General features: G+C 41.3%; 1 protein-coding gene across 8 annotated transcripts in view; it reads right to left on the bottom strand.

The window, feature by feature from the left end:
* The window catches only part of LOC104685850 (poly(rC)-binding protein 3-like), a 504202-nt gene that overhangs the window by 37006 nt on the left and 441207 nt on the right, over positions 1-25989 (bottom strand). For all 8 annotated transcript variants that reach the window (XM_039570122.1, XM_039570141.1, XM_039570143.1 and 5 more), the window contains exons 5-9: positions 25698-25849; positions 11213-11236; positions 11081-11113; positions 8199-8315; positions 2222-2353 (exon numbers count right to left, since the gene is read on the bottom strand). In XM_039570122.1, the coding sequence (XP_039426056.1) occupies positions 2222-2353; positions 8199-8315; positions 11081-11113; positions 11213-11236; positions 25698-25775 (384 nt within the window). In that variant the 5' untranslated portion in view covers positions 25776-25849. The remainder of the gene's footprint in view (positions 1-2221; positions 2354-8198; positions 8316-11080; positions 11114-11212; positions 11237-25697; positions 25850-25989) is intronic.

Raw genomic sequence — 25989 nt, 5'->3', positions numbered from 1 at the left:
ACTATATAGTACAGAAGCACTTCTAAATCATAGTTAGTGTTGATTGAATATATGCATATCATCAACTTTTAGCTCATTAATGAACCTAAGAAGGTAATGAGCCACTTTTGGGGGGTTTTCTGCTCTGTTTTTTAAATTTGATCTTGGTACTAGTGTGTCCTAGTTAAAAAAAAACCCAAACAAAACAAAGAAGAAAATACAGGAGGCCCAAACAACCCATGACATTATTATACAAATATGGAAGACCTTTTCAGTCAACAGAGAAAATCCCAGGCATCTGATGTTGACTAAGCTCTTTAACATACTGCACAGATCTATTCCTGACTGTTATTGCAATGCAGTATTTGGGCTTTAAAAAAAGTATTTTCAGTAACAATTGACTTTGTGTCAATTTGTTTTCCTGCTGGTTATACACAACACACATTATCCTTCTTTCCAAAGACTGATTAATGTACTGATTGCATCTTCTGTTCACTAGTGCTGTTTAAGCCAAAGTATCAATTCCATGATCTGTAACAGACTTTGGAATTTCACTGCAATTTGATCAATCCCCTGTGCTTTTCTTTTCTTTTTTTTCATAATCTTATCACAAAAATAGTACTGCAACCCTACATGTTGTTCCTGGGTGCATGACTAAACACAAAAGACCATCCATCCCTTTTGCAACTTCTCAGTGTGTTGTGTGATGATGAAATTAGACCACACCTTGGGCTGGATGCTCCTCATTTTCCCCCTCTTTTCCCGGTATTTGTTTTTTAAGGTACATTCCTGGGTATCTGTACATCCAGCACAAAAGACTGCCAAATACCAGAGTCATTTATGCATTTACTTGCAGTGCTAATCTTTTTTGTTCTCTGACTTTGGTCATATATCAGTAGCAAGAAGTGAGTAAGATTTTGTCCATTATCTTTATACTTAGGAAGATGCGCAGTGTGACTTCTCACCACGCTAGCCTTATCAAAACACCTATTTGGCCAAACACTATCCTTTTACTTCCTTGTACCAGCTAGAGGCAACTGCTTCTGAAACTATGCTCACCAGGATAATCACCTCAGTCATTTCACTTAACCAACAGACCAATCTCACTTTTAAAATCCTATATCCTGAGCACATTCTCACAGTGCTCCAAATGAAGTTACCAATATTTAATATAAAATCCAAAGTATGGACAGCTATAAAAACTAGAGCTAAGCACTCACCAGTACACAGTTCACATTCATGCCTGCTCCTATTTTAACACAACTAAGAAATCAACTTAAAAGCTCCATAAAACCTACTCTCTTGAATCCACAATTTAGGTTAAAAAAAGGAAGTTTCAACTTTTTAGAGCCTGTTTTGACACAGGCAAATAAAAAAAAATGGATCAACATGTTATCTTAGTATTCAACACTTCATCCCATGCTGGAATGAATTCAAATTTAGAAGGAATATTGTCACTTCCTCCAGGATAACAATCCATTTTTCTGAAATGTCCTATTCATATTTTCTCTACATAACTGAGCATGTACCTGATTTTCTTGTATGAGTGATTACAAACACCAGATCCTTGGCTTGGCATGTGCTATATTGTTACAGTCATGCATAGAAGAGTTAAAACAGGCAGTGTATGGTACCTTTTCCATTTTTTGGTTAGACAAAAAAGTGGCTGCTAGCACAATGAATGAATACCTCTTGCTAAAGTCCAGACTAAATCTATATTCTGCATGTGTTTGGAATGTATCAAGTCAGGTCACCAGTGGCCCAGTGACATTAAGAAGAAACAGGGAAGAAGCATGAAAATCACACTTTTCTAGAAAGTAGATCTACTAGCCTGGAATCCCCAGTGCTGCTTGGGCTTTTCTCTGACTGTAAGGGTGGTAACTAATTTGGAAATGGCTGCACCTCTTTGACTTGGGGTCACTTGAGTTATTGCTGGGCAGGGGTCTGTGCGCAAAGAGAAACTCAAAGAGCCATTTGTCACTGTTGCTTTGCTTAATTGTGCATGAAAGACTTTATACATTATAAAGCTGTTTCTCTATTTCACACATGGTCTTCAGTGTCAAGGAAAGTACAAGTCCAGCTGTGCTGGATTCCCTGCTTCTCCCAGAGCAAGGCTTTTCCAGGTTTTTCAGTTGACACATGCTCATGTTGGTGTGATCAGCAAAGTGCAGTGGGTGATGCTGGCAGGGCACACTGCAGCAGGATGCTAGCCAGTGTCCCCAGCACACATCCCAAGACTTACCTCCCTGATTTCTTTGATTTTGGAACCTCCTTTTCCTATAAGGGATCCACACTGACTTGCTGGGACAACGAGCCGCAGTGTTACGGGCGGTTTGCTTGTCACCGTGCTGTTTGTCATCGAAGCGTTTATGTCCTGTAATCACAATGTCAGCAAGTATTAGCGGAGGATTTGACACTCCTGGTGAGCACTGAAGGGCTCAGAGCAAATGCCCAGGCTGTCTGTGGAGACCTGGGGAGTGTGCAAGCAGCTTGTTTTTGTGGTAAGGAAAGCCCATCACAGCTCTGCCGGTGATACACCGTAAGCATGAAGTGGCTCGTGCCAGAGGAGCCCTTCGGATGTCCAGCATTGCAAGATCCATGCTGTGGGACCAGAGGGCAGGACTAGGAGGAGGAGGTGGTGTCTGCCATTAGACCAGCCAAAACACGTGGGAAAGGCAAAGAGGCTTTTGGATTCACAGGCTTCCAAAACCTGTTTTGGTGTCTTTTTCACCACCTTAGTTAGAACATTTACACTGTATAATACGTCTCTACGTTTCACACGTTTCTTCCCAGATTTGATTCAAAGGAAAACGGTTAAAAAAAGGAATGACAAAGAACCTGTGAATAATCCGAAGCAGAGAAAATCAGATTATTTTGGTAAGTGTTTTGCTGCCCTCTAGATTTAATTTCTCTTTTGTAGCAGGTTCATAAATATTTGTAGCACTACACAATTTCTAAAATCTCTTCCATCATGGTTATGGAACCAGAGTACAAAAAGCTCAGCAGAACAGCAATTGCCTGTGTTCAGGTAATGTAACATATATCCGTGGATCCCACTATCCAATGAGACTACACTACACACTCCCATAAGCAGTTCAATATACTACTTGTTGCAAGGTTTAAATTGTTTTAAATATATTTTGTTTGTTCAAAATCTTGTAGGCAAGACAAAACAATCCCTCTAAAGACTTCATCACAGAAGGAAAGATAAAGCTTATCTTCCCACTGATCAGTGGGATGCTTTGAGGGAACTTAGGATCAAAAAATAAAAAGCCACAAACTGCACTGCAGCTGTTCAACAACTCATGAGAATCTCAGAGCGTTTTGGTAACACTACCCATGAATTGGGAAGACTCTCCTCCATCTGTGAGGTGGCATGGCACAGCTATTATACTCTTCACAGAAATGTTACCAAAAGATTAGGAGAGGAATGAGAAAACATTCATTTCCTACTGAGTCATTTATGATGCAACAAGAGTTCCAGCAAACAGAACTGACGTGATTTCCTAGGCTTACAAAGACTATCACTTGTCAAAAAAAAAAACCCAACCAAACCTGCATATATTGTGCCATCAGGATCCCAAATTACAAAAAACCGAATCAACAACAAAACTACTCAGCACTTCAAGCAACTCTGCACATCTCACTGAACCAGTGTGGGAGTCCAGTGACACCAGCACCGATTCCTACAGTACCTCCCCAGTTGTGATGGCAGCATTCTTCCATCCAAGAAATGGCTTGGTATGACCTTACTTAGCTTAAAAGAGAAGAAAATAAAATCTTGAATGGAATGAGGCATTGCTGCATGTGACAAGACAGCTACAAAATCATTCCTCTGCCAGCCAGCAGTAACTCACTGTTGCATTCTGTTTAGTGTCTGTGTCAGTGAGAGATTGCAATCTAAAATAAAGCCAGAGGGATAACAGAATTTTGCAGTACCCATGTACCTGAGATAAAGTTGCACTAATTTTTTAGCTGGAAGATGCCATCTCACTGTATCATGTTTGTGTCAGGTGGAGGCACGTGTAGGTAAATAATCCTCTTCAGCCACACAGCATGAAACCTAATAATGTCTCCTACTTCCATTACCATACGTGGCCTGGCCTCAAAGCCTTCACTGCCTTTCCTGGTTTCAAAAGCACTTTGCAGGAACTGGAAGCCACTGTTCTCTTTATTTTGCCCTCATCATTCAAGAAGAGCAAAATCGAAACATGCGAGCTCAGCAGCATGGAGTGCATACAGGAACTATTCCAGCTTAAAAACATGACAAAGGAGAAATAAGTACAAAAAAATCCCCTTCACAACTACAGGCTTCTGAGTAGGGATGGCTGGAGACCTTCCCACAGAACAGTCATCTTTCAAACTGGGAGATTCCTATTTCTTTAACCTCCAACTTTTTGTGGCATTGCATCCATTTCCTCAGGGCTCTGGCAGACACTAGAGCTGGAGCTTGCATGGCTTTCTCCCTGCTTGGTGGGCTGCTCCTCAGCCAAGACAGGCTAACTGGGAGACTGAAAGTGTTGAAGATCCAGCAGCATCCCTAGCTCTTGGCATCCCAGGGTCATAGCACATAAGGCTTCCCAAGGCAAGCTAACCTGGCAGCTCCAAAACCTACCAAACCTCCAAGGAAAAAACATACCAAAATTCTTCTTACTGGTTTCAAAGGAAATGTTAATCTGTCCAGTTTTCACAGCAAGGAGGACTCTGTGAGGTGGCTCCCCACTTGGAAATGACCACCACAGGACTGACCACAGTTGTACTGGCAAGAATTAATGTTTGTCAGAAAGGCTTCATCCTGACTGTTTTTATCACCTTGCTTTTCTCTTGTCCTTATTCCTAGAGCTGAGCAAGTTCTTCATAGATATTTGCAGAGGACAAGGATTCCAAAAACCCTTTTCTTATTTATCTGGAGGTCTGACTACTGAGCGGCGCCTGCTGCTTATTCCAGTGCTTAAGTACCATGTGCTTTCAGTGGATTATGCAGACTTAAAAGCAAAGCCAGAGCTGCCCCACTTGCCAGTGAAGTTACAGCTTCATTTCTTGGGTCTCAGCCTCCAGTCCAAAAATGACTGCACTAAAATGTCCCCTCTTGCAATGCCAGTGGTCTTCCTGGCTTAGTGCCATTTTGCAGCAACTCTCTTTCTCCCCTGCAGTGAAGACTTCAGGTATTTACGTAAATATCTACCTAGCTCGTAAATTCATCGTAAGCCTGCTAGAAAAGCAACTTCCATTAGGAAGGCTGTCAAAGCAAAGAGATATAAGGCTACAGAGCAACCACAAGAAGAATACAACTTTTCTTATTTTTCTATCTCCCTGACACATTTTGAGATTTTCACTAACATTAGAAAAGCATTCCAGGACTTCCATGTCTTCCTAGACCTGCTCATCCCCAGGTATACAGCTATAGGGTTGAAATTAAGGGTTCAAGGTCTTCATGTGGGCATGCATAACAAATACCAAAAAAGATCCCTCAAAGCAGCAGTCTCACACATGTATCTTTTCTCTTCTGTTTCAACATAGCTGCAATAACCAGAGGGGGACTGATTTTTTTTAAATGGCTGAAGAACTCTCCAGCAAAAAGATATGCATGAAAAATAGCATTTGGTAGCTAGCTAATTTGTAATTTCTGAAACAGCACTTTATTTTGCCTCCAGAGCGTTACAGTTACCTCTTTTTATTGGCAGGGAGATTTATAGGAAACCCAACTGATTATATGAGACATATTTCTTTACTGCTGTTCTTTTAAATATACCACAAACCAATTATGTTAAAACTAAATACAGATACTTCAGAAAAGTACTTGATCTGCAGGGAGTGCCAGTACTCCTTTGCTAATGCTCATATGAAGAGCCAGACTACCCTCTAAAACCTGCAAGTGCAAATAGGTGCAAAATCCAGCCAGATGCCTGAATTTCAGCTTGCTTTGCCTATTGCTACCTACAGCACTTTCAAAGACTACATCACGTTGGGTGGTGGGCTGGGGATCTGATGCTGTGCAGTGTTTGACGTTTTTATGAAAAAATGCAGCATTATTTCCATTGGGTACCCATTTTGGTGGGAACTGGCAGGGATTATCTGTGCTAATGATTCTCTCAGCATTTTACAGGATAAGGAACATGTTTTTCCTGTAGAGAGCAGAGACACTGGTCTCTCCAGGACTCTCTGGACAGGAGAGTATGGACCGTACACCAAGCTACCTCTTAAACTAGAAGAAACAGGGATTATTCCATGATGGGTAGGAGATGAAGAGGAGAAAGAGATGACAATAGGAGGTTTTAAAATTGGGTTAGACAGAATTACTTGTGTGGTTCTGCAGGCTTAAACATCAAAATCATTATTTCATTAATAACCAGCAAGAAAAAAATCCCAAAGCATTCTTATAAAATGTGCCATGCCACAAAACTAAGAAATTTCATCAACATATTGAAAGATTGGAATATCCCACAGGAAGACCTGAAAACCCATGAAAGACTGAAGAAATACAAATTGGATTAACATCAGCAGTATTAAAAAAAAAAAAAGGTCATTTGTCTGGAGCTGACAGGAATGTTTGCCAAGACTGAAGAGGTGAAAACACCTGAGCAGGAGCTGGGGACACCCACCAGGCAAAGCATGGCTGTGTGCAAAGCACTGCACTAGTAGGAGGTGAGGCATTTCCAGCAGTGGCAGAGATATGATAGCACGATAAGGAGAGCAGGGGGCTGTTAATGCTGCTAAATAAGCCTTTGTGTAACTTCATTTGCAACCTGTCCACAATTAGCGCACACATTTAATGTAAAATGTATCTGGAAAAAGGTGGACAGGGACTACTAGAGTCATGAGAGGGGTGCAGAACGCATGCTCTGAAAGACCGTGCTTGGATCACTCTCTCTGGCAAAAGCAAGGGTGTGAGAAGATAAAATCAGTTTCTGAATATGTATCAAGAAAGGGAATCCTCAGGGATGGAAAGGCAAGAATTATCTAAACTAATGGCCAGTACTGGCACAGAAACAAAGCTGCATGAACTGTTCATGAATAAATGCAGGTGAGGAGCAAAAAGAGTATGTCTAATTATCAGAGACCTGAAGCTGCAGACCCAGTGTAAGGAAACAGAAAAAATCTAACTGTTTTTTGATCATGCTGTGAAGTTGCAAGTTCAAGACATACAGTTTATTCTAGAAGACAACTGCATCTGACGACTTACAAGCTCTCTTCTAGTCCTGTTGCTCTAAGCTTGAACAATTGCCATGGGTAAATAAAGGCGCCTGTTGATAATTCTCATCAATTCCCTGTGCTGTGGGGAGATGTGGAGACTAACCTTGCTGACTTGGAGAAATAAGAACTCTTAGGAAAGGGATTAACATCTCTCTAGTTTAATCCATTCTTGAGAGACCCTGCCCTTTGCTTCTGCTGCAGGTGACTCAGTTGACCTGTCTGCAAGCTCCTCCATTACGAGAAGGTGAACTGCTTCCTGCAGGGGCATCTGCCTCTCCAGAGAGGACAGGAGAGATACCCGGACTAGACATACAGTTTTCAAAAGTAGAGGGAGCTAAATCCTCTCCAGAGTGACCACAGTTCATGTTCTGTACTCTGCTGCCTTTTCTGTGAGGTTCTCCATTAAAATGGTGACCACATCTAATTGTAGCTGGTCCATGAAACTGAAGGAAATTTCAGCAATTTAGATACATATCTGCACAGAACAGTTAGTCTACAGTGAATTGAGCTCTTGCCTTACTTACTCTGAGTACCTTTACTTTAATTGGTTTTAAAAGACAAGCTTTAAATGTGGTAATTGGTAATCATGTAGTTTGTTTTTAAAATAAAAATTTTCTAGTTAAATGAGTTATACATTCATTTTGACACACATAACATTTACATCCATACCAACTGGATTCATATAAGAACAGAGTTAGAAGTTACGCAATTATTCTTTTCAAATCAAACCCACAATGGGAATAGAATTTTTCCAAGACATTTTTCCTACCATTAGCGCACATTACTAGAAGCAATTGCTTTTCCCTGAAGCCTCCAAAAAGCAAAAGAAATGATCAAACATCTTGTAAATTGACCCATTATTTTTCTTCAGTATTGCTGCCAAAAGCATTTATAAAAATACAACCACTTTCATTGCTATTAAATAGAACATTAAACAAATCCTATTTAACATTAAAGCAAACATGAGAAAATTCAAACAGTGTTTGTATTTCAACTTGAAGGGAGAAAAAAAATTATTTGCTTACCTCTTCAAATTTTAGTGCAATCATAGAAAAAGCTTTAAAAATTGCATCTGTTGGGCCTGTTATTGTCACAATTCTCTCTGGACAAGTCCCTTCTGAAATATTGATTCGAGCACCGCTCTGTCAAAAGGAAAAAATATTTTTCAAAGTTATACTTCCCAGGGAGGAAACTAAGTAGGATTAGGGATACAGTTTGGAAAGGAATACCTTGAGGCATCTAATTCCCTCCCCTACAACTGCAGCCCCAACATCGTATAATTCAGCATAAACTGATCACATTCAAAAATTCATGTAACTGTGGGAAGCTGGATTCTGTCTGGGTAAATCCTTATGTGGCCTTCTCAGTATACAAATAGCACCTCTGTAACTCAAAGTTGCAAATAATGGCATAATCAAGTCTTTTCCCTTCCCTTTGCAGGATTAACCTTAAGTAGGACTGGAGCTACAGAATTTAAGAGAAGGTGGTTGTCTCTAGGAAGCACCAGCATCTCCTAGGAATGATGCACCTCTCTGGTTTGGAGCCCCAAAGGTGGGGCTTGGCCTCTCAGCCTCTCTACTGGGGTCTCACTTTGCACTGTGGAGAAGGCTCCTTGTAGATGTGCCTCATGTGAAGGCAGTCAATCAATAAGCACTGAGCAACCCTTTAAAGGAGTAGTGGTAAGACAAGAAACAGCAACAGTACTGTGTCCATAAGGCAAGGAGCCTGTTGGATGGAGTTAGAAAACCAGAAGTCTCGTAGAGAAGCCAGGCTGACTCTCAGGTATACTTGGTCCTCTTTATGCCACTGTGGCAGTGCAGAGAAAACTTCTTAACCAGGGGGTTTTATATATTTATAAATTTGTATTTATATATTTTTAAATATATATTTAAGAGGATCTGGGTGTAAGTAATGATCAAATCCAGTTCAGGTAAGAGCCACCCTACGTGTTCCCTGAGGTTTCAGTCATAGAAATGTGTTAATGCAGCCTAAGAAGTCACTGGAGCCTCAACTCACCCACAGGCACTGACCTGCTCAGGTATCAGCAAATGTGACCAAATGTGAGACAACCTGGGTTAGTTTGGCCCTTTGCCTGCAGGGTCACCACGCAGCTCCCGATGTGCTGTGTGTCCCATACCTTACTCACAGCATGCTGCTGTGTTTCCCCACATGACAGCACCCCCACACAACATGAAAAAAACCAAAGCTCAACAATACTAGAAAAATCTTGCTGCCACAGACCTGGGTACAGAACTGAGGGTTCTGTACTTTTCTTTAGGCTTGAAGTAATTTCTGACATTTCCTCAATGACAGAACTGTCTCTGACATTTCCCCAAAGACAGAATACATTTCACACCATAAAGATGGCATGCACCCTGCCACATCTGCCAGGGAAGTCAAAATAAAAGTTGCATTTTGCTTTTAAAGAAGTACTGAAAAAAGCAGTCATTTAAAGAGGGACCAAATTATCATCATGTGGAGACACAGTCTCTTAGTCCTGTGCTGATATAAAGATGGATAAAACTCCCTTATTTTAAAAAAACATAACCAAACAAATAAAGTATCTTCTGACCACAGATACATGACAGCAGGTGTCCAGGACTGGAAGAAGAACATTTGATATTTATCTTGAAAGACAGACCAAGGATCATACGTATTCTCTAAGATGTTTTACTCAGAAGTCAGGAGCACTTTCCAATGATGGCTTCCCTTCTGTGCATACAATTTATATACAAAGATATCTGCCCAGGATCATAACTAATAATTAAACTGAAATGTGTTTAATCAACTGTTATGTTTACCTAGTACATTGGAAACACTTTTTCTTACCTTTTTTTTTCTTTAAGTCTTAGCAAGTGTGTGAAAACCTGAGTGAAAATGTCATCAAAAAAGGAGCCCTGAACTCAGTCAGCCTGACAATGAAATCCCTATTGTGTATATTTAAAGATGGATGTCCGCAATTTTCTTTACTAAAATACTTTGACATTTCCCTGCCACAGACCTTCTATCAGAGTAGAAAACAACAAAGCAGCTGACACAGTAATGTAGTGCAGCTTTACTAGAGCCAAATTGACTTTTCTTGAGGCACCCTCTATACACTACACTCCTGAAGTTTTAAACAGTAGGATTTGTCTTTTGACTTAATACTTTTAGCAATTGCTTCAAAGCAGAAAAATTATATGGATCTGCAGGTAGGATGTGCTGCCTTGCAGGACCAGTGTGGGTCTGTAGCCTTCACCCGAGTGCACTCCTCTGAAGACAGCACAGCTTGCTCTGTGGCAGGGAAAGAAGCCTGCAGTCACTGGGGAGGCTGAGGTTTATGCAGGGCTCTGTTTTAATCCTTTTGTGTCTTCAGCCTTGTCAAAGGATGTGAATGGCAGATGTGCAGGTCTACCCTGCCCACATCCACTCACAGCTGCAAAATGAGAAAAAGCTAAGGCTTTGCCAAGACGTGGCAGGGAGATGCTCTGGCTTACACAAGTCTGGCTCCAGCTCTGCTGAAGCTTGTGTCTACGCTCAAACTTGACGTGCATCAGTCTAACGCTTGGTTTCAGATTTTTGGAAACTCTACCAGGAGGCCAAGCCATGTGCAGGACTGATGCTGGTATGTTAATGCAAGATACAGTGGGTCTGATGCACAGAATCATGCTGGTGAGCTGTTCCTGAGATAAGACAGCAGCAGGCACATCGCTGTGGGAATGAATGACTCCAGACTGAGGCAGTGATAAGGAGGTTACATGAACAACAATGTTTAATTTAGCCCAGCATATTTATACCTCACCCCTTGCAAAGAATGGGGATGTTAAACGATCTGCCCACTTGATGGCAGCATCGGTCTGCATATGCTGAACTCCCTGTTCTCTGAGCTGGAAAGAAATGCAAGTGAAGACATCAATGCTTGTCTTACCTCCTCCCTCATCTTCTTCACTGTCTCACCTTTCTGTTAAAGAGACATAAAAAAACCCCGTTAGCCTGAGCTAAGAAAAGAGAACTGATATACAATATTTTGACATGAATATAAATAAAGTTATTTTCTGACCTTTCCAATAATGCTTCCAACCTCCTGAAACAGAAAAAAAAGAGACACCGTGAATGATACGATTTGTTACAGAAAGGCATTCGTGCTGTTTCTAAGCTATTTCACTATCACTTATTTTAAAGCTTCAGTGTGAAGCATAGCTCCCTTCCATTGTTGCTGTATACAAATATGTCATGTTAGATCCAAAGGGATGGACTAAAAAAGCAGCTTTGCAGCCAACTGATCGTGCAAGAAAAACACCTTTACCAGAAAATGACCTCGTGGTTACAGATCAATCCTGCTACTAAAAACACAGACAAATCCCTATCAGGGAATGAGAAGTTATGAAATAACAGAACCATACAATCTACTGGAGAAAATGAGGTGTAATACAAACATCAAAATAATTGCTGGTTTCTCCAAGGACAGGCATTTACCCTCCTTACGCAAGGGCGGGCATTTACCCTCCTTATGCCTTGTAATAGAGCTGAATTTCCACGCTGCTGAGTGTTATTGTGTAAACACCTGGTGGCCTGTCTTAATCTCCCTATTAAGCACTTACAGAACAGTAACTGCTAATCACTTTTTAGGGATTTGGGAATTGCGACTGGGCTCCCACCATCTTCCACGAAGGGAAGAAAATACTGAGAAATGTGGCTGTGAACAGTAGGGGAACAATGTGGCAGTTCTGGCAACATCCCAAGGGTTAAAAGCTTGGTGAATAAAACCAACAGGTTGCAAAAATGAAACTATTAACTCTAAAATGAGCAGTCTGGACATGTTACACAAATCATGCAGCTGTGGCATTAGGCTGGAAATCATCGGATGGAGAGACCAGCTAAAGGAAAATAAACTCCTCTCCTATTCTAAGATTGTGAAATCTACAGTTAAAGACTATCTCAGATAGTTGAGCTGTCCCAGATGTAGGATATACCATTTCCCCCCACCCAGTCCATACACTTAAGTGTGACCCATCCTGGCACACAGTCCGAAGTGTAGGATTTTTGAAATTGTCCTCCAATGCTCTATTCAGTGATGGACTCATGATAAAGTGGTACTGACTTCACTCTGCAGGAAAGAACTACCTGCAGTGACTTTGAGTTATTTTTGCCAGTTGTTTATAAGCCCATAATATGAAGCCGTTTGTCCTTGCAACTTCTCACATCCTGCTCCCAAGACATGAAGACTTTTCAGTGAGAAGAAGTTACCTATTTCAATGAACTCTGGCACACTGTTCCTTTATGCTCTCTGCAAGTCTGCACATAACACCAGACTGAGGGGAACAGTCAATGCATTGCTGGACAGGCTGGAAAATCGGGTTGAGAGAAACCTCAGGAGTAGAACAAAGTCAGATAAAGAGCCCCATGTCTGGAATGGAAAAAGCCCATGCAGCAGGACAAGCTGGACAAAAACTTCCTACCTTAAAACTGACTGCAGAAAAAGTCCCAAGGGTCTCAACTCAGAACTTCAACATAAATAACTGAGTACGTCAGCAGTGTATCCCTGATCAATCAAAGGCTGGACTGTACTAGCAGGAGTGTAGCCAGCAGGCTAGGGCAAATGACTCTCCTCTTCTTCTGCTTGTGAGACCATGCCTGGAGGATTGTGGCCAGTTTTGGGCTCCTAGTACAAGACGGACAAGGACACACTGAGGTGAATTCAATGCAGGGCCACCAAGCTGGTCAGGGGACCAGAGCACAGGACACGAGGAGAGGCTGAGAGAACCAGATTTGTTATTAAGAAGAAAAGACTTGACAGGGGAGTTGTACTGCAGTGTACAATAAGGAAAGCAAGCTACAATATCAAATTCCTACTCAATGTGAGGAAAAAAAGTTTACCATGGAGATTGGCTGGACATTGAAACAGGCACCTGGAGAAACATCATCCTTAAAGGTGTCAGAACCCAGCCTGGGCAAGGCCCTGTGTAATCTGCTCCAATGGAATCTGCTTGATTCAAGAGGTCAGACGGAGACTTTTGGGGGTCCCTTGCAACCTTCATTGGTCTGTGATTCTTCAGTCATAGCCTTATACCCACTGAAGTCAATGCCTTATTAGCCACAAAATTCCTCAGTCCTGTGAGGCCCCTTCTCAGGTTTATTTTCAAACTGTACTTTTCCTGTTTCCCATTTCCCGTTATTATTTCTCTTCCAACTGCTCTTTCAAGATGGCATTCTGCTCTCTTGTACATACTGACCAGTGACTGGATATTGTCCAGACAGGAGATGCTAATCTTCCAGAGGTATCTGCTTTACAAACCTACAGTTCTGCTGGCTGATGTAGAGTAGACCTTTACACTTCACACAGCTGTGTGAGTGTTTTTGGTAGAGCTGCTTGTGTCCATTTGGGACCCTCATCTGCACCTCTGTACATACAAAGCAAAGAAGCAGCTCTGTGAGAATGGGAATGTATGAAGTGGACTCACTGCAGTTTTCTGTCTTGTAACCAAATTATTGTAATATTGTCTCTTAATATGGTGGTTTAGGTCACACCTTTTCCTGTGCCTAAGACACCTATACCAGCACGCTGCCTAGGTTCTCAAATGAGATGCAGCTTTTTTTGTTAGCAGTGACACAAATCTGGGACACCCATTCCCCTGGGGTGGCCTGTTAATCCCCCTGATTCTGTACATTCCCCTTGTTCCCTCTCTGGTCTTGGCCCCTCCCTCGGTTTCTTCCTATTTGTTTCTGTACCCCAAACCCACCCAGGGACCGCCCTTGGGCCCCTGACAAAACCATCCCGCACTCAGAGCACGCTGTCTCTCCACCTCTGAACATCGTGGGGATGAGATGTGATTAAAGCCATCTCAAACCCTCATGAGAGACCCTTCTCTGCCTTCTTTACCACTACTGCGCTGTAACGCTGCTGGCTGCCAGAGCCAGATGGCAGGGCTGTCCCAAATGGACTCTGGGATGCAACTGATCGCATGGCCCTAGGAAACCCTCGCTGAGCTCTCAGGGAGCAGCAGCCTGCTAGGCAGAGTCCAGCAGTTACAACATTCCCCCAAATTTTTAAGATCTTAATATTTTTTATATTATCATCGTAACTCTGCCAATTTACCAGTAATTGCTGAATGGGCTTAGACAATACAGGGAGCAAGGCTTGGGATGACAAGCCTTGGGAATCTCCCATGTCCAGCAGTTCCTATCTGACCACTTAGCACATCTGGAAGTTTTATCTTAAAAACTTCTTCCATTCTTCTCAGTTCCAGCTTTCAGAAATAATTACTTTCATAATACAAATTCTTAGGAGGTAGAAGAACCTTTTGCTAGGGGTGAGAGCATTCTGTTTTAGTTGCTATGGGCAAGCAACTATATTTCAGTCCATGGTATAGCTTCATGTTTTGTGTATCTGAAGTTTCACTAGAATCTGTAGGCCTGGTCTTGAACCTCCAAGGCCTTGTCAGTATAAACTTAGTATGGAATCTATCCCAATCCATTCGATCATCTTGGGTCCTAATGACAGATGCAGTTCTTTCAGAAATGAATGGATGGGTCATGGCTAATAAATGCAAAAATATCTTCCTTGGAAATAGGAAAACATACTTTGCTTTAGGAAAAGAAAAGCAATGTACTGTTTGTAGCATTGGTAAAAAATACGGTCCATTTCCAACATGGAAATTAGGAGTATTTAAACAAGCAAAGGAGAGCATAAAATATAAAGATTCTCAAGCTGCTTGTTTCACTGAATTCTGTGTGAGTTTTGCTTTGGATTTCAGTGGGAACAGGAATTCTACATGACCGATCATCACCTTGTTATTTATTAACAAAGAGTACACACTACCAAAGAACTGAGTGAAAGAACTGTGTGAATCCCACTGAGAAAAAGTATTTCAGTAAGACTGGTGACCAGTTCCTTGGAACATGCTAGCAAATGTCATTGTAATCATACAGAGTACTTCAAATCTCCCCCTCATCAAAGGGTGACTTCAGAGCTTATTCTTTAAGGCCGTTTCAAAACATCCAAGACAATGCCACCTCTCCCTCTACACCGGGAGAGGGGATTCTGCTTGGCAATGTGAGGTTAGGTCACAGGGACAGAGAAAAGCACTAACTTTACATGGACATTTCTGATTTTTTCAAAATTTTGCTTCATACAAATTACTAAAAAAAAAAACAAACCAGGAATGATTTTAAATGGGTCACCTCAGACTTTTCTGGGGCCTCATCTTTTTCTAGGAAAGTTCCTAGGAAGTATTGGTGACAACAGATGATGTCTTTAATTATGATGAGAAACCTATTTCAGCCACAGAGTAAATCAAAAGACTCTTTTCACCTCATTCTTCAAACTACCAGAGCTACTTCACCAAACCTTTAATGTTTCTTTTTGCAGTCCAATATTTGTTTCATACAGTTTCTTACATCACCTTGAAGTAAGTTTACTGCTAAATGAGATAATATTTAACACCATTTTTATGACACTCAAGCTTTAGCATTATTTCTAACCAAGGTTACTTTGATGGCTTTATCTTCTTCAGAAAATGTTTCTAAATCTGCCAGACATGAAATGTGCTGTAGTTAAGTGCATAAGATGTCTGTCACCTACACTGGTTCATTACAAGTTAGGAGTTCAGTGTAAGTCAGGCAGACAACCCTCGCTGCAGTCCAGGCAGAGATAATGCAGGATATTTTGTTCCTAAAAAAGGAGGGAAGAAGTGTAGTCCCAAGGGTTTTTGGCTTTTCTCATCTGCAGTAGAAGCAGCCTAAACTGACACTAATATATGCAAAGTTTGGTGAGAGGAGTCCTACAACTCATGTCAAGTTCAGCCTCAGTGCAGGTCAGACAAGTGTTTGATTTAGCTGTATTAGTAAGTAATTGCTTATTACAATAAACTAACAACTCCTGAACTATCTGCTGTTTCCCAGTGCTCAGGAATATAAGCTAGCAGTAACTATTTATCTTCAATTTCAATCTGATTTATTGACTAACCATCTGCATGTAAATATAGTGGAAAAAGTTATTACTGAGTTTCATATAATCACATTTCAACAGCAGATCAAAAAGAAGTGCACAAAAAGAAGTTATAATGGGGGGAACTCAAACTCAGTGGGAGAAAGATCCAAGCCAACCCACCTGGCAGACAGATGCCAGAGCTAAAAGTACTACCCAGGCTCCTTGGCCTCAACATATAAACAGCCATCCTTCAGAAGCAGCTGTGCCACAGCACCCATGCTGGATGAACAGGATGACCCTAAAGCACTGCAAGTGTGTGTCTGCCTACACCCACTGAATCATACTCACACACACACACACACAGGTGTATTTGTATATTTGTGAAGTCAACATATACATGCAGGAGCTAAACAATGGGTATCAACTTTCCTTCAAGGAATGACAGCAATCTGGGGTGCCTATCCTGAGGTTCACCAAAGGAGCCTGAGTTTCAGATGGCGCTGAGTACCCAGCCCAGGTAATGCCTTCCAAAGGGCATTACCACCTGGTGGCAGCATCTCAAGCAGGGGACCTCACACTTGTGCTCAAGGAGTCGTTTTGGAAAACCCCAGGAAAATTTGAAATCTACGTGCTGATTTCAGATAGCCTGAAGATAATTCTCAAGCCTGGGGGAGTGAGTTGTCATCATGATTTTCTTTAGTCGGCAATTTCTAGTCAAGTAGATAAAACAACAAGAGCTGAACCTCACCAACAAACCCTGGGAGACTGCCCAGCATCAGTAAAGTATATTGCTAACCAATCAGCCAATTCATTGCAGATAACTTGAGGAAAAGCAACAGTAGAACCAGGGGATGGTTTCTTTCATGCTGAAATGTAGCATACAATATTATATGCACACCTTATTCACAAGAATGGGATGAATTTTGTTGTTAATGAACACTTGGGAAGTGGTGGGCCCATCAAAGAGCAGAAAGCTATTTCTGCACATTTTGCATCATCTGTGGTGGAGGCGAGGCAGCACCAGCAGAACAAAAGGTGGCAGCCAAAAAGTCTGTGAGTCAAGGCTTTTGCAGGGCTCTTGATAGTAAGAATAACTAAACAAAGATATAAAACTGGCTGCAGAAGAAGGCTGTTTCTTAATCAGTTATCTGGTGTGTCCTTTGAATAACAAGAGAAAGAAATCAGTCATATTAAGAAAACAAGAGACTTAACAAATGGTAACGAACCTTGGTTTAAAGATTAACCTTTGATCTGTAAACATAAAGTGTGAAATTCCATGACTTTTTCCAAGTGTGAGGTTGGTTTAATAATTACTGAGTCCTGGAAAACCAAAACAAAAACCGGTAGTAGCTATTGTGGGACCACAGAAACACACAGGTCTTGCTCTATTATCATGCAACTTTTATTATCAGCGCTACGGGGCAAATGGAACAAAAAATTCATAGGATCCCTGAGATAAAGCCACGTCTAGATGGAAAACACATTTAAGAAATAATAAAGGAATGTATGTTTTCACCCCAAAACATTTGACAAAGAACAGGTTCCATCCTAAAGCTTGAAAATCCTTCAGGCAATGCTCTTATTGCACATGCTAACCTGCTTTCTATGAGCAAGGACAAGGCAGATCCAGTAGGGCTGGACTCTACAAAGAAAACAGCTTTGAAAGGAAAGAAATACAGCCTTCCATGGTGGGGAAACACACCTGTCATGGGGCAAGGAGGGGTCCTGGCAACAGCACACGACAGCTGTGTGATAAAGTTTTCTAGACCCAGGCCAGTTGCCTTTCTCCCATCCATAAAGAGGCACAACATAACTCAACTCTCTCTCTTCACCTTCACCTGAGGACAGAGCTGCCAGCAGTCGACTAAGCTCACGAATATGTTTGCATGGAAGATCCCAAGAACATGTTCCACAAAGATGTTCTGAACAACGCGTTTGCATGGAGCATATGGGGCATCAACATTTTTCAAAGACTAGAAGAAAAGTCAGTTTTTGGAAACATGATGTCATGTGTCAATCTCAGGGAAAAAACGGCTACCTTGAATAAACTGAGAATCTTATTTGTGTTCTGGGATTGTGTGGGATTAGCTCCACAGACATGGGAGATCTCATGTTCCTAGGTGATGCTTCAGTAGTCACTGTCTGATGCTCAGCACCCTAATTTAGAAAGGCACTGCAGTCCAAGGCCTTCCTTACTGAGGCAGTGTTGCTGCCTGCTCCGAGCTGCCCTTCCCCCTCCCTGGTCAAACAAGCCAGGACTTGTCCCTGCCATGTGCTCTGAACTCCTTTGTTCCAAGCGTGGGCCAAACTGAAAGAAACTCAAACGCTGGAGCAGTGTCTCATTGGCCGGTCACCCCCGGTCCACCCCCAGTCCTCCTCTTTCCTTTCTCCTGAATAAAAGAGGGACCTCAGAGCAGGCCCGCGCTCTTTGGCTTGCATCCCTTCTGCGAACAACATCTGTGTGTCTGTCTCTGTTTGAAAGCTTCTAACTGCAGGAATTAGGCAAACCAAAAGGCTACATTTCTCCCTCTTTGCTTCTACTGGTGGTATCAGCTTTGCAGCTATTATTTGCCACTTTCAGAGCTACTGAAATGCTGGATTGCCCGTGCTACCTCTCTAGGCTGCCCGAGGCTTTCTAAGGCATTGAACTACGAGGGCTAGCCGGTAAAAAAGCTGTGAGTATTCCACAAGGCAGATCTTATGCTAACAAATGTGGTAGTGTATGAGGAAATCTACAAATTATGGTTTTTCTGATGGACATTCCAGTATTATGCATCTTCTGCAAGTCCATCTAAACTTTTTTCTTGGGTCGCTGTGCCAATGAGCATTTTTCCTTTGGTTTTTGACAGCAGATGGCTAGCCAGCTTACATTCCATTTTGCACCTAAGCTCCCAGCCTTGCCTGCCAAAACCAACCCAAAAATTCAGTTCTGTTGCTATGTTTGTCCCCACACCTGTGATGCTGAAGCAGCAGCACTGAGTAGGGAGTGTGACTTCTGCAATCTCAGTTCACTGCACTCATGGACCGATGAGGAGATTTTGTTGGGTAAAAGTGGGAACACTCAGCTATGGAGATTGTTTTAGGGGGCAGAGAGTGCCCAGGGGCTGAGGGAACTCTCTTCCTTTCTGCTGATTTTTGAGGCTAGTGAGAGATTCTTGGCTGCTCCTACAAACACACTGAGAGGAGATCCATCTTGTGTTGTACATTTGCATGCAGACTTTTGTTCCATGAGCAGGGCTCTCAGCTATCACAGTAATGCAAGCAAACAAAACAGGAACTGTAATAGCAATAGGCAGGACAGTCAATCCTCATAATACCCTGACAGTGTTCGTGGAAACTGGAAAGAATAGAACAAACATTGGCTTGATTGGCATTTTACAGCTTGGATTGTATTACTGATGAGGTGATTCTTAAAGTTACTTTGTTGCATCCTGTATTTCAATAAGCAAAAAATAAAAAATGGAAAAGGAGAAGGGCATTACCTTTAAGACAGGGAAAATTAATTTCTGTACTTGCTTTGCAGTCTTTCAGGGAGGCAATTAAGCACGCACTGAAAAAGTGGCCACTAAAAGAAATCCCTGATGCTAAAATGGTATTATCTGTACTAATGAAAAAGGCCATTTTTCTTCATGATTTTATTCTGTATTTGAGCTGGTAAGTATAAGCCATCAATTTATGAGTCTAAATTTTCTTTCCTTTTCTTGTAAAAATTCTGTATGTAGCACCACAAAGTAATCATCAACATGTCTGAAAGTCACCACTGAAGCTGGATGTAAATCCACTGTATCCAGTACTTCCAGTGCCACAAGTCACCCACTGATCTGCTGAAACAATTTTGAACTCAGATACCCTGAGTTCCTCAGGGAATGTAAAATAAAGCTGTAAGTACTGGAAGTTTAGTGCCTAAAATTCAAGGCACTCGTAGGGTTTTGTCCAAACCCAAACATTTGACTGCTGGTACATCTTTCTAATTCACTAGTGCTGAATGAGAAATGTATCATTGAGCAAATGGTATCAAGGAAACAAAAGCTCCACTCAGTCATCATATCTTTCCTCCACCAATGCAGATTATACAATCTAATAGTACATGTGCTATTCTTTCCTAGACAGGTCTAAAATTTGCATAGGAGACTTACAGAACATAATGAAAATCATAATACCAGAAATTTTTCTTGGGATTCCCTTATTAGATTTATTTTCAAAACAGTATTTTATACCATTATTTCCAGCCACAAGCACTTGCAGCATTCAAAATAACTACACTCCATAACATTTGTATTTATTCTCTCCATCTATTTATGAGGAGGTCTGAAGAAAGCTAGGCACAGTCTCCTCAGTCTCCTAAAACTTTTGTTATCATTCTGTGAATTCCCCCTCTGCTCAGTCTTCACCATCACTCACACACGTGGCACCTGCTGCTGAGTGCAGAACCGCAGGTGTGATTCTGCCAGAAGAGTGGTAAGGTAATTACTTTCTCTTTGCCCCATGATGCACCAACGCTATACATCCAAAATTGCACACACTTTTGCTGCAATAGCTTTCCTCTCCAACTTACTATATCCCAAATGTGCCACTCTCTAGCCACTGCCACATCTGATGCTTTTTAGCCTTTTATGCTTTCCAGATTTCCTTCTGTCACTGAACATGTATCTTCTAAATTACCTTCTCCAGTTAATTGCCTCAACTCTCCAATTTACACCTCTCAGTATTTGGCAAGAGTCCTACTTCCCTGCCAGTTTTCCCTTCACTCCTTCATCCTACCTGTAAATTATTTCCTTGTTCTTCCTAACCATCCGACTTCATTAATCCATTTTGGTTTTTATTGCTGAACTCCATTCTCTTTCTCTAAAAGATTCCTCAGACTCAATACATTACTATATTCTACTTTGGTTTCTTGCAGACTTCACTGCACCCAATATGATTTCATCAATGCACATGTTCACACAGTGTCTTTGGAAACAATGCATTATTTCTCCTGCAGGTTTGTACTGGAGAGAGGAAGCAGAGATTTTTGCACCACCACTATGAGATGGAGGTGGATCTCACAGTGGATTTGTGACCTGCTGCCATTTCTGTGCTGGCCCATTTGAACAATTTCTCCTGTTCCACCTCATGGACCTGGCTTTTAAATCTTCATTAAGCTGCTTTCCTGAGATTTAAGATCTTTCTACTGGCACAGTCTCTTTACCATCCACACCTAAAATTAACCTTTAATGGTGAGTCTCCAGAGTCTTAATCAGCCTGTTAACACTGGCTGTGTACAAAATCAAACTAGTCCAAAATCATGTAATCATTATCCAATATAGTCAAAATAGGTGCTTTTTCAACAGTTATTTCTTTCTGGGCATGAACTGACCAAAGCTAGATCAAGAACACTGCAGATGTCAAGTGCTAAGGTACGTTGGCAGATACCTGTGGGCAGTGCTACAATTTTTCAGTCTTTCAACTTCATTACCCATGGCAGTAAGCAAGGAAAAAAAAAACCATCCACAAGTCAGGGGCATAGAAAATTCAGCAACAGGTGAGCAAGGAATAGTAAGAAATGTGGAGCTCTACACCTATACCCTATAACATGCAAAGAGCCAAAAGAATTTTTATCTTGACAGAAATTTAGAAAGGAAGAAAAAGTAAAAGATAAAGTTCTTTTGGGGCCTGAGCTCTGCCTCTCCATACAGAGGGCTCTGATGGCTGTGGGCTGTTTGCCCATGAATGCACATACACTCCATTTGTCTTCTTTACACCCTTCAAAAACAGTGATCTGATCTGGGCAAATGTTGCTATTCTTGCCTTTGCTGGAAGCAGAAATCTTGCAATCCCTGCAATATTCCAATCTTGCCCAGAAATTATACTTTTGAAGTAGACAAAGATAATAAAATACCCATATTCATTCACGTGTCTGTCCTACACAGTGATTTTACTTATTTTACTTCAAGAAACAGCAAGAATCAGATGGAAAATACAAAAGTAGGGCACTGTAAACAGCCTCAACTCATAGTCTCTGTTTTTCTTTTCTGAAATGTAAGAAACAGCTTTATTTCTTAATGTGGTACATCTTTCTCATTAATAAAGGATGAAAATGCATATCTGCAGTATTTAACATATTCTGTATATCCAACTGCATGTCCTTCAAACAGCTCTTCTGTTTCTGACCTCTCTGGAGCAGCATTCAGGTAACTTGGTCAAAAAGGTGCTGAGCAGCAGAGGCTGCAGCGCCTGTGAAGTGCAGCTTTACAGGATGAATTTAGTTTTTGTCTGACTTGTCCTTAGAAACCTTCAGTGATGGATGGTGCAACATGCCCAGGCAGCCTTCTCCCCTCCTCACACGTCCTCGTAACAAGTTTTTCCTAATCTTGCTTTTAAGATTTCCTGCAAACACTGACAGTTGCTTCTCTGTGGATGCAAGGAATGTCTAAGCACTGCCCTTGCGGCATCCTCGCCAACACCTGCCCTCTAATTCATCACCAGAAAACGTGACAAATGTTTTGTGCTGCTCATGATTTCTCTTCAGGGCTGTAACACCATCATAACTTTTTCACTGATGTAACATGGCACAAGATGGAAATTAGACCTTTCATCTTGCATCAGCACAAAATCTCTGAAGTCCCAGCTCAGGAGGATACCTTTCATACCAGGCCCTGGAAACACTGAGGTTACCCTGAGGTTAACCTTTTATACCTCGCAGTGGTTGGCTTTTTGCTGGGTCTGCACAAATTCTTTTTCCATTTCCACTGATAAAAAAATTGCTTCCCTCCCTTAACACCATGTTTTCTGCCATGAGAATATCAAGGCTGTGCCTTGCCTTGTTGCCAGCTGGCTGCTCCCAAACCTTGCTATGCTGTGGCTGAGTGGCTGTGCTCCCTGGGGCCATCCCAGCCTCTGCAGCCAGAGGCTGCACAAAGCCCTGCACGAACTCAGCTGGACGTGCAGATGCTCCTTTCCCCAAAGCAAAGGTGCTCATGAGTGGTGTCCTACCTGCACTGGGGAGGCACTCTTCCCATTTGTTTTCCTTTCACTACACAATAATGTTGTCTTTTGTTTTTGCCACTTAATTTGTTTGCTGTTGTGGTTTTTTTATTCATTACCATCTTGGACAGGTCTGTCCATTCATACAAATCCTAATCTTTCTGCACGTATAGAATTTACCTTAATTGCCTAATTAAGATGTCCATTCTTGACTTAAAGCCACTATACAAATCACATGAAAAGTACATGCTGAAAATTTCCTACATTTACAGAACTTACAGCCAGGATAAGCAAACACAGTAGCATGAGTTAGGGACTTCCAACCAAAATGCATGCAAACAACACAAAGCACATAGTCTTCCCTATGCAAAGTACACTGGTAATAATGGTTTAGACACAGAGAGTTAAGGTTAGTGGGGAGAGATCCTCATTTTTCCATGAAACGGATTAATAAATAAGTAACTTTAAAATTGTCTTAATTTAAAAGTAACTGAATCCAGTTTGCTACTGTTATTTTTAAAACCTATTTTATTTCCCTTCTTCTCTCTCAAGTTATGTCCAGCTATTTACAGGCCAACTTCTGCTTCTAGACAAACTTTTTTTTCTAGAAATACTAATTAGAGATCAGCAATTTCCACTGACAACATTACCACAAGAAATCTCAAGGAAGAGTCTAGAAATGTGTTTCTTCTCTTCCAGAGGCATATACAGCTTTCAGAATGCCTTCTCACATTGAGATCATATTGATTCACACATCCTTCATTCCTCCATATTATTTCTAAATCACAGAAATGATATCAAAGAAATGGAAAGCATCTGACTTTTATCACCAAAATAAAGTCTGATTTAATGTACTCTTTCCAATACTTAGGCACAATAGGATACATCATTAGAACATAGTGGAGCTAACAGAATACCCATCGTGCCTTGTTAACTGAGGGTGCATTGTATAGATCCAGGTAAAATTTGAGCTTTGTAGCTTTTGTGGGTTTAATTTAGACCCTTGGGGCTACATATGCATTGAAGGTTGCACACATAACATCCATTACTGTTAAAAGTGGTTGCACGCACCATCAGTGATGTTTAACAGAGAAAATGAACTTCATCTGATTTCATTTCTGATTTATAAAACACCCCAATAATCCTAGCTCACAGTTTAACTAAAATGTCCTGAAAATTACAGACACTTGATTTTTGCTTTAAAGGCATGATTCTGAAACAAGCAGAGCTGTCTGACAATGATTAAAAAAGCCCAAAACACCACCACTTAAGCACATGGGAATTTGACTGCAACCAGTAGGGCTGCTTATACCCACTGGGATACGTATGTGTTCAAATGCTTTAATGGATTGGGACCAGAACTCAGTAGAATCAACCCTGAAGACCTAATTTTGAGCATAGACACGTGTACAGATTTTAGGTGGGTTTTGTAAGAGAGAGTGTTATTAAATTTGTTTGACAGATCCCTATTTAAGATGCAGATTTACACACCAGATGCCTGCCTGAAGCTGAATATTTCAGGGGAAAAAAAAAAATCAAACAAAATGGTTAGATCATTTCTGAGAAAAAACGTAATTTCATCTGACATAACCTAATTTCTGAGGTTTTTAATTTGCAAACTTAAGCTGTACCCCCCCCATACTTGTCCGTAAGTAAAATACAGTGGGAGATACCTTAGTGCCCTATTTGTGCTATGAGTTTATCATGCATGTGTTCATGCAATAGGTTGAAAACATTCACAATTTTAAAATGTGAAAGTATTTCAGTTATAAAATTAAACTCTAGGAGTAAAAATACTTTTTTAGATTTATATATACAAATTTAATCTCCAGAATAATATGCATATATATTCACTGTTCCCCATTAAGGAAGAGACCAAACTACCTTCTTTATTTAACATTCATTCATTAAACCTAAAAATGCCTGGAGTTGCCTGGTGCAAAGAATACAAACAAACCTATGAAATGCGGTTTTTAATTAAAAGCCCACTTTATGATATGTCAATGGGAAATAAGCAGCGACCAGACTGTTCAGTCTGACAATACTGAATTGGCACTTCGTCCATGGCACAGATTTCCCACTTATCTGCATGCTTTAAGTGCTGCACTGGACAGAAAGGAAATGAGAGTCAACCTTCCAAAGCAAACTCGCAGGGGACCTGGACGAATCCCTGGCATATCAGAGGACCCACTCTGATGAGATGTCACACCAGAATAACGAAGAACTCTACCCCATTTGCATTCAACAGAAACAGACAGTAACTCTGTGGCAATTATTTCACACGAGTCAATGTTCCCGTATCCTAAAAAAGCCCTGCAAAACCCAGCAAATGCTGAGAAAGGGGAGCTGTATGCAGGTCAGCCTCCTGCAAGGGTCTGCTCAATTTGGCTCACTATCAATGGAAGAAGAACTTTTTTTTGCCGTCGGATCCGCTCAAAATGGGTTCATTACAGGCAGGGTTTGTTTCAATGAGCTCGGGCTGCAGTGTTAACTTCAGCAGGATTCCCTCAAAGGCAGGGGGTGATTTTTTGGCCGTGGCAATGGTGCTTTTGACTCATAGTGGAGGAGGAGCAGACCCTCTGTCAGTGTTACTGCCAGGCTCTGCTGGTAGCTGCACACACACTCAACACACAGGCAACATAAAATGCTTCACCTTGCCATGCATGAGAAGGCGTATGGTAAGCGTGACATTGAGACCTCCTTCAGACACTTTTCCGTCCTTCGTGTTCATCCTGGCCTTGTATCTTCAATACTTGAAAGTAGCTTCGTTTTTCTTTTTTTTTTTCTTCTATTCACTTAATCAACCTGCAGAGAGAGAGAAAGAAAAAGTACCATTGAGTGGCTGAAGCTACTCTGAACTGAGAATATTATGTTGTACAAACCAATTAACATCCCTTCCTTTGATTTTCTGGACTACAGTTTAGAGCTGAAAAGGCTTCTTTGAT

The sequence above is a fragment of the Corvus cornix genome, chromosome 2 (genome assembly GCF_000738735.6).
Source record: "Corvus cornix cornix isolate S_Up_H32 chromosome 2, ASM73873v5, whole genome shotgun sequence".
In the NCBI taxonomy this organism is placed as follows: domain Eukaryota; kingdom Metazoa; phylum Chordata; class Aves; order Passeriformes; family Corvidae; genus Corvus; species Corvus cornix.
This window is presented reverse-complemented; position numbering and strand designations above follow the sequence as displayed.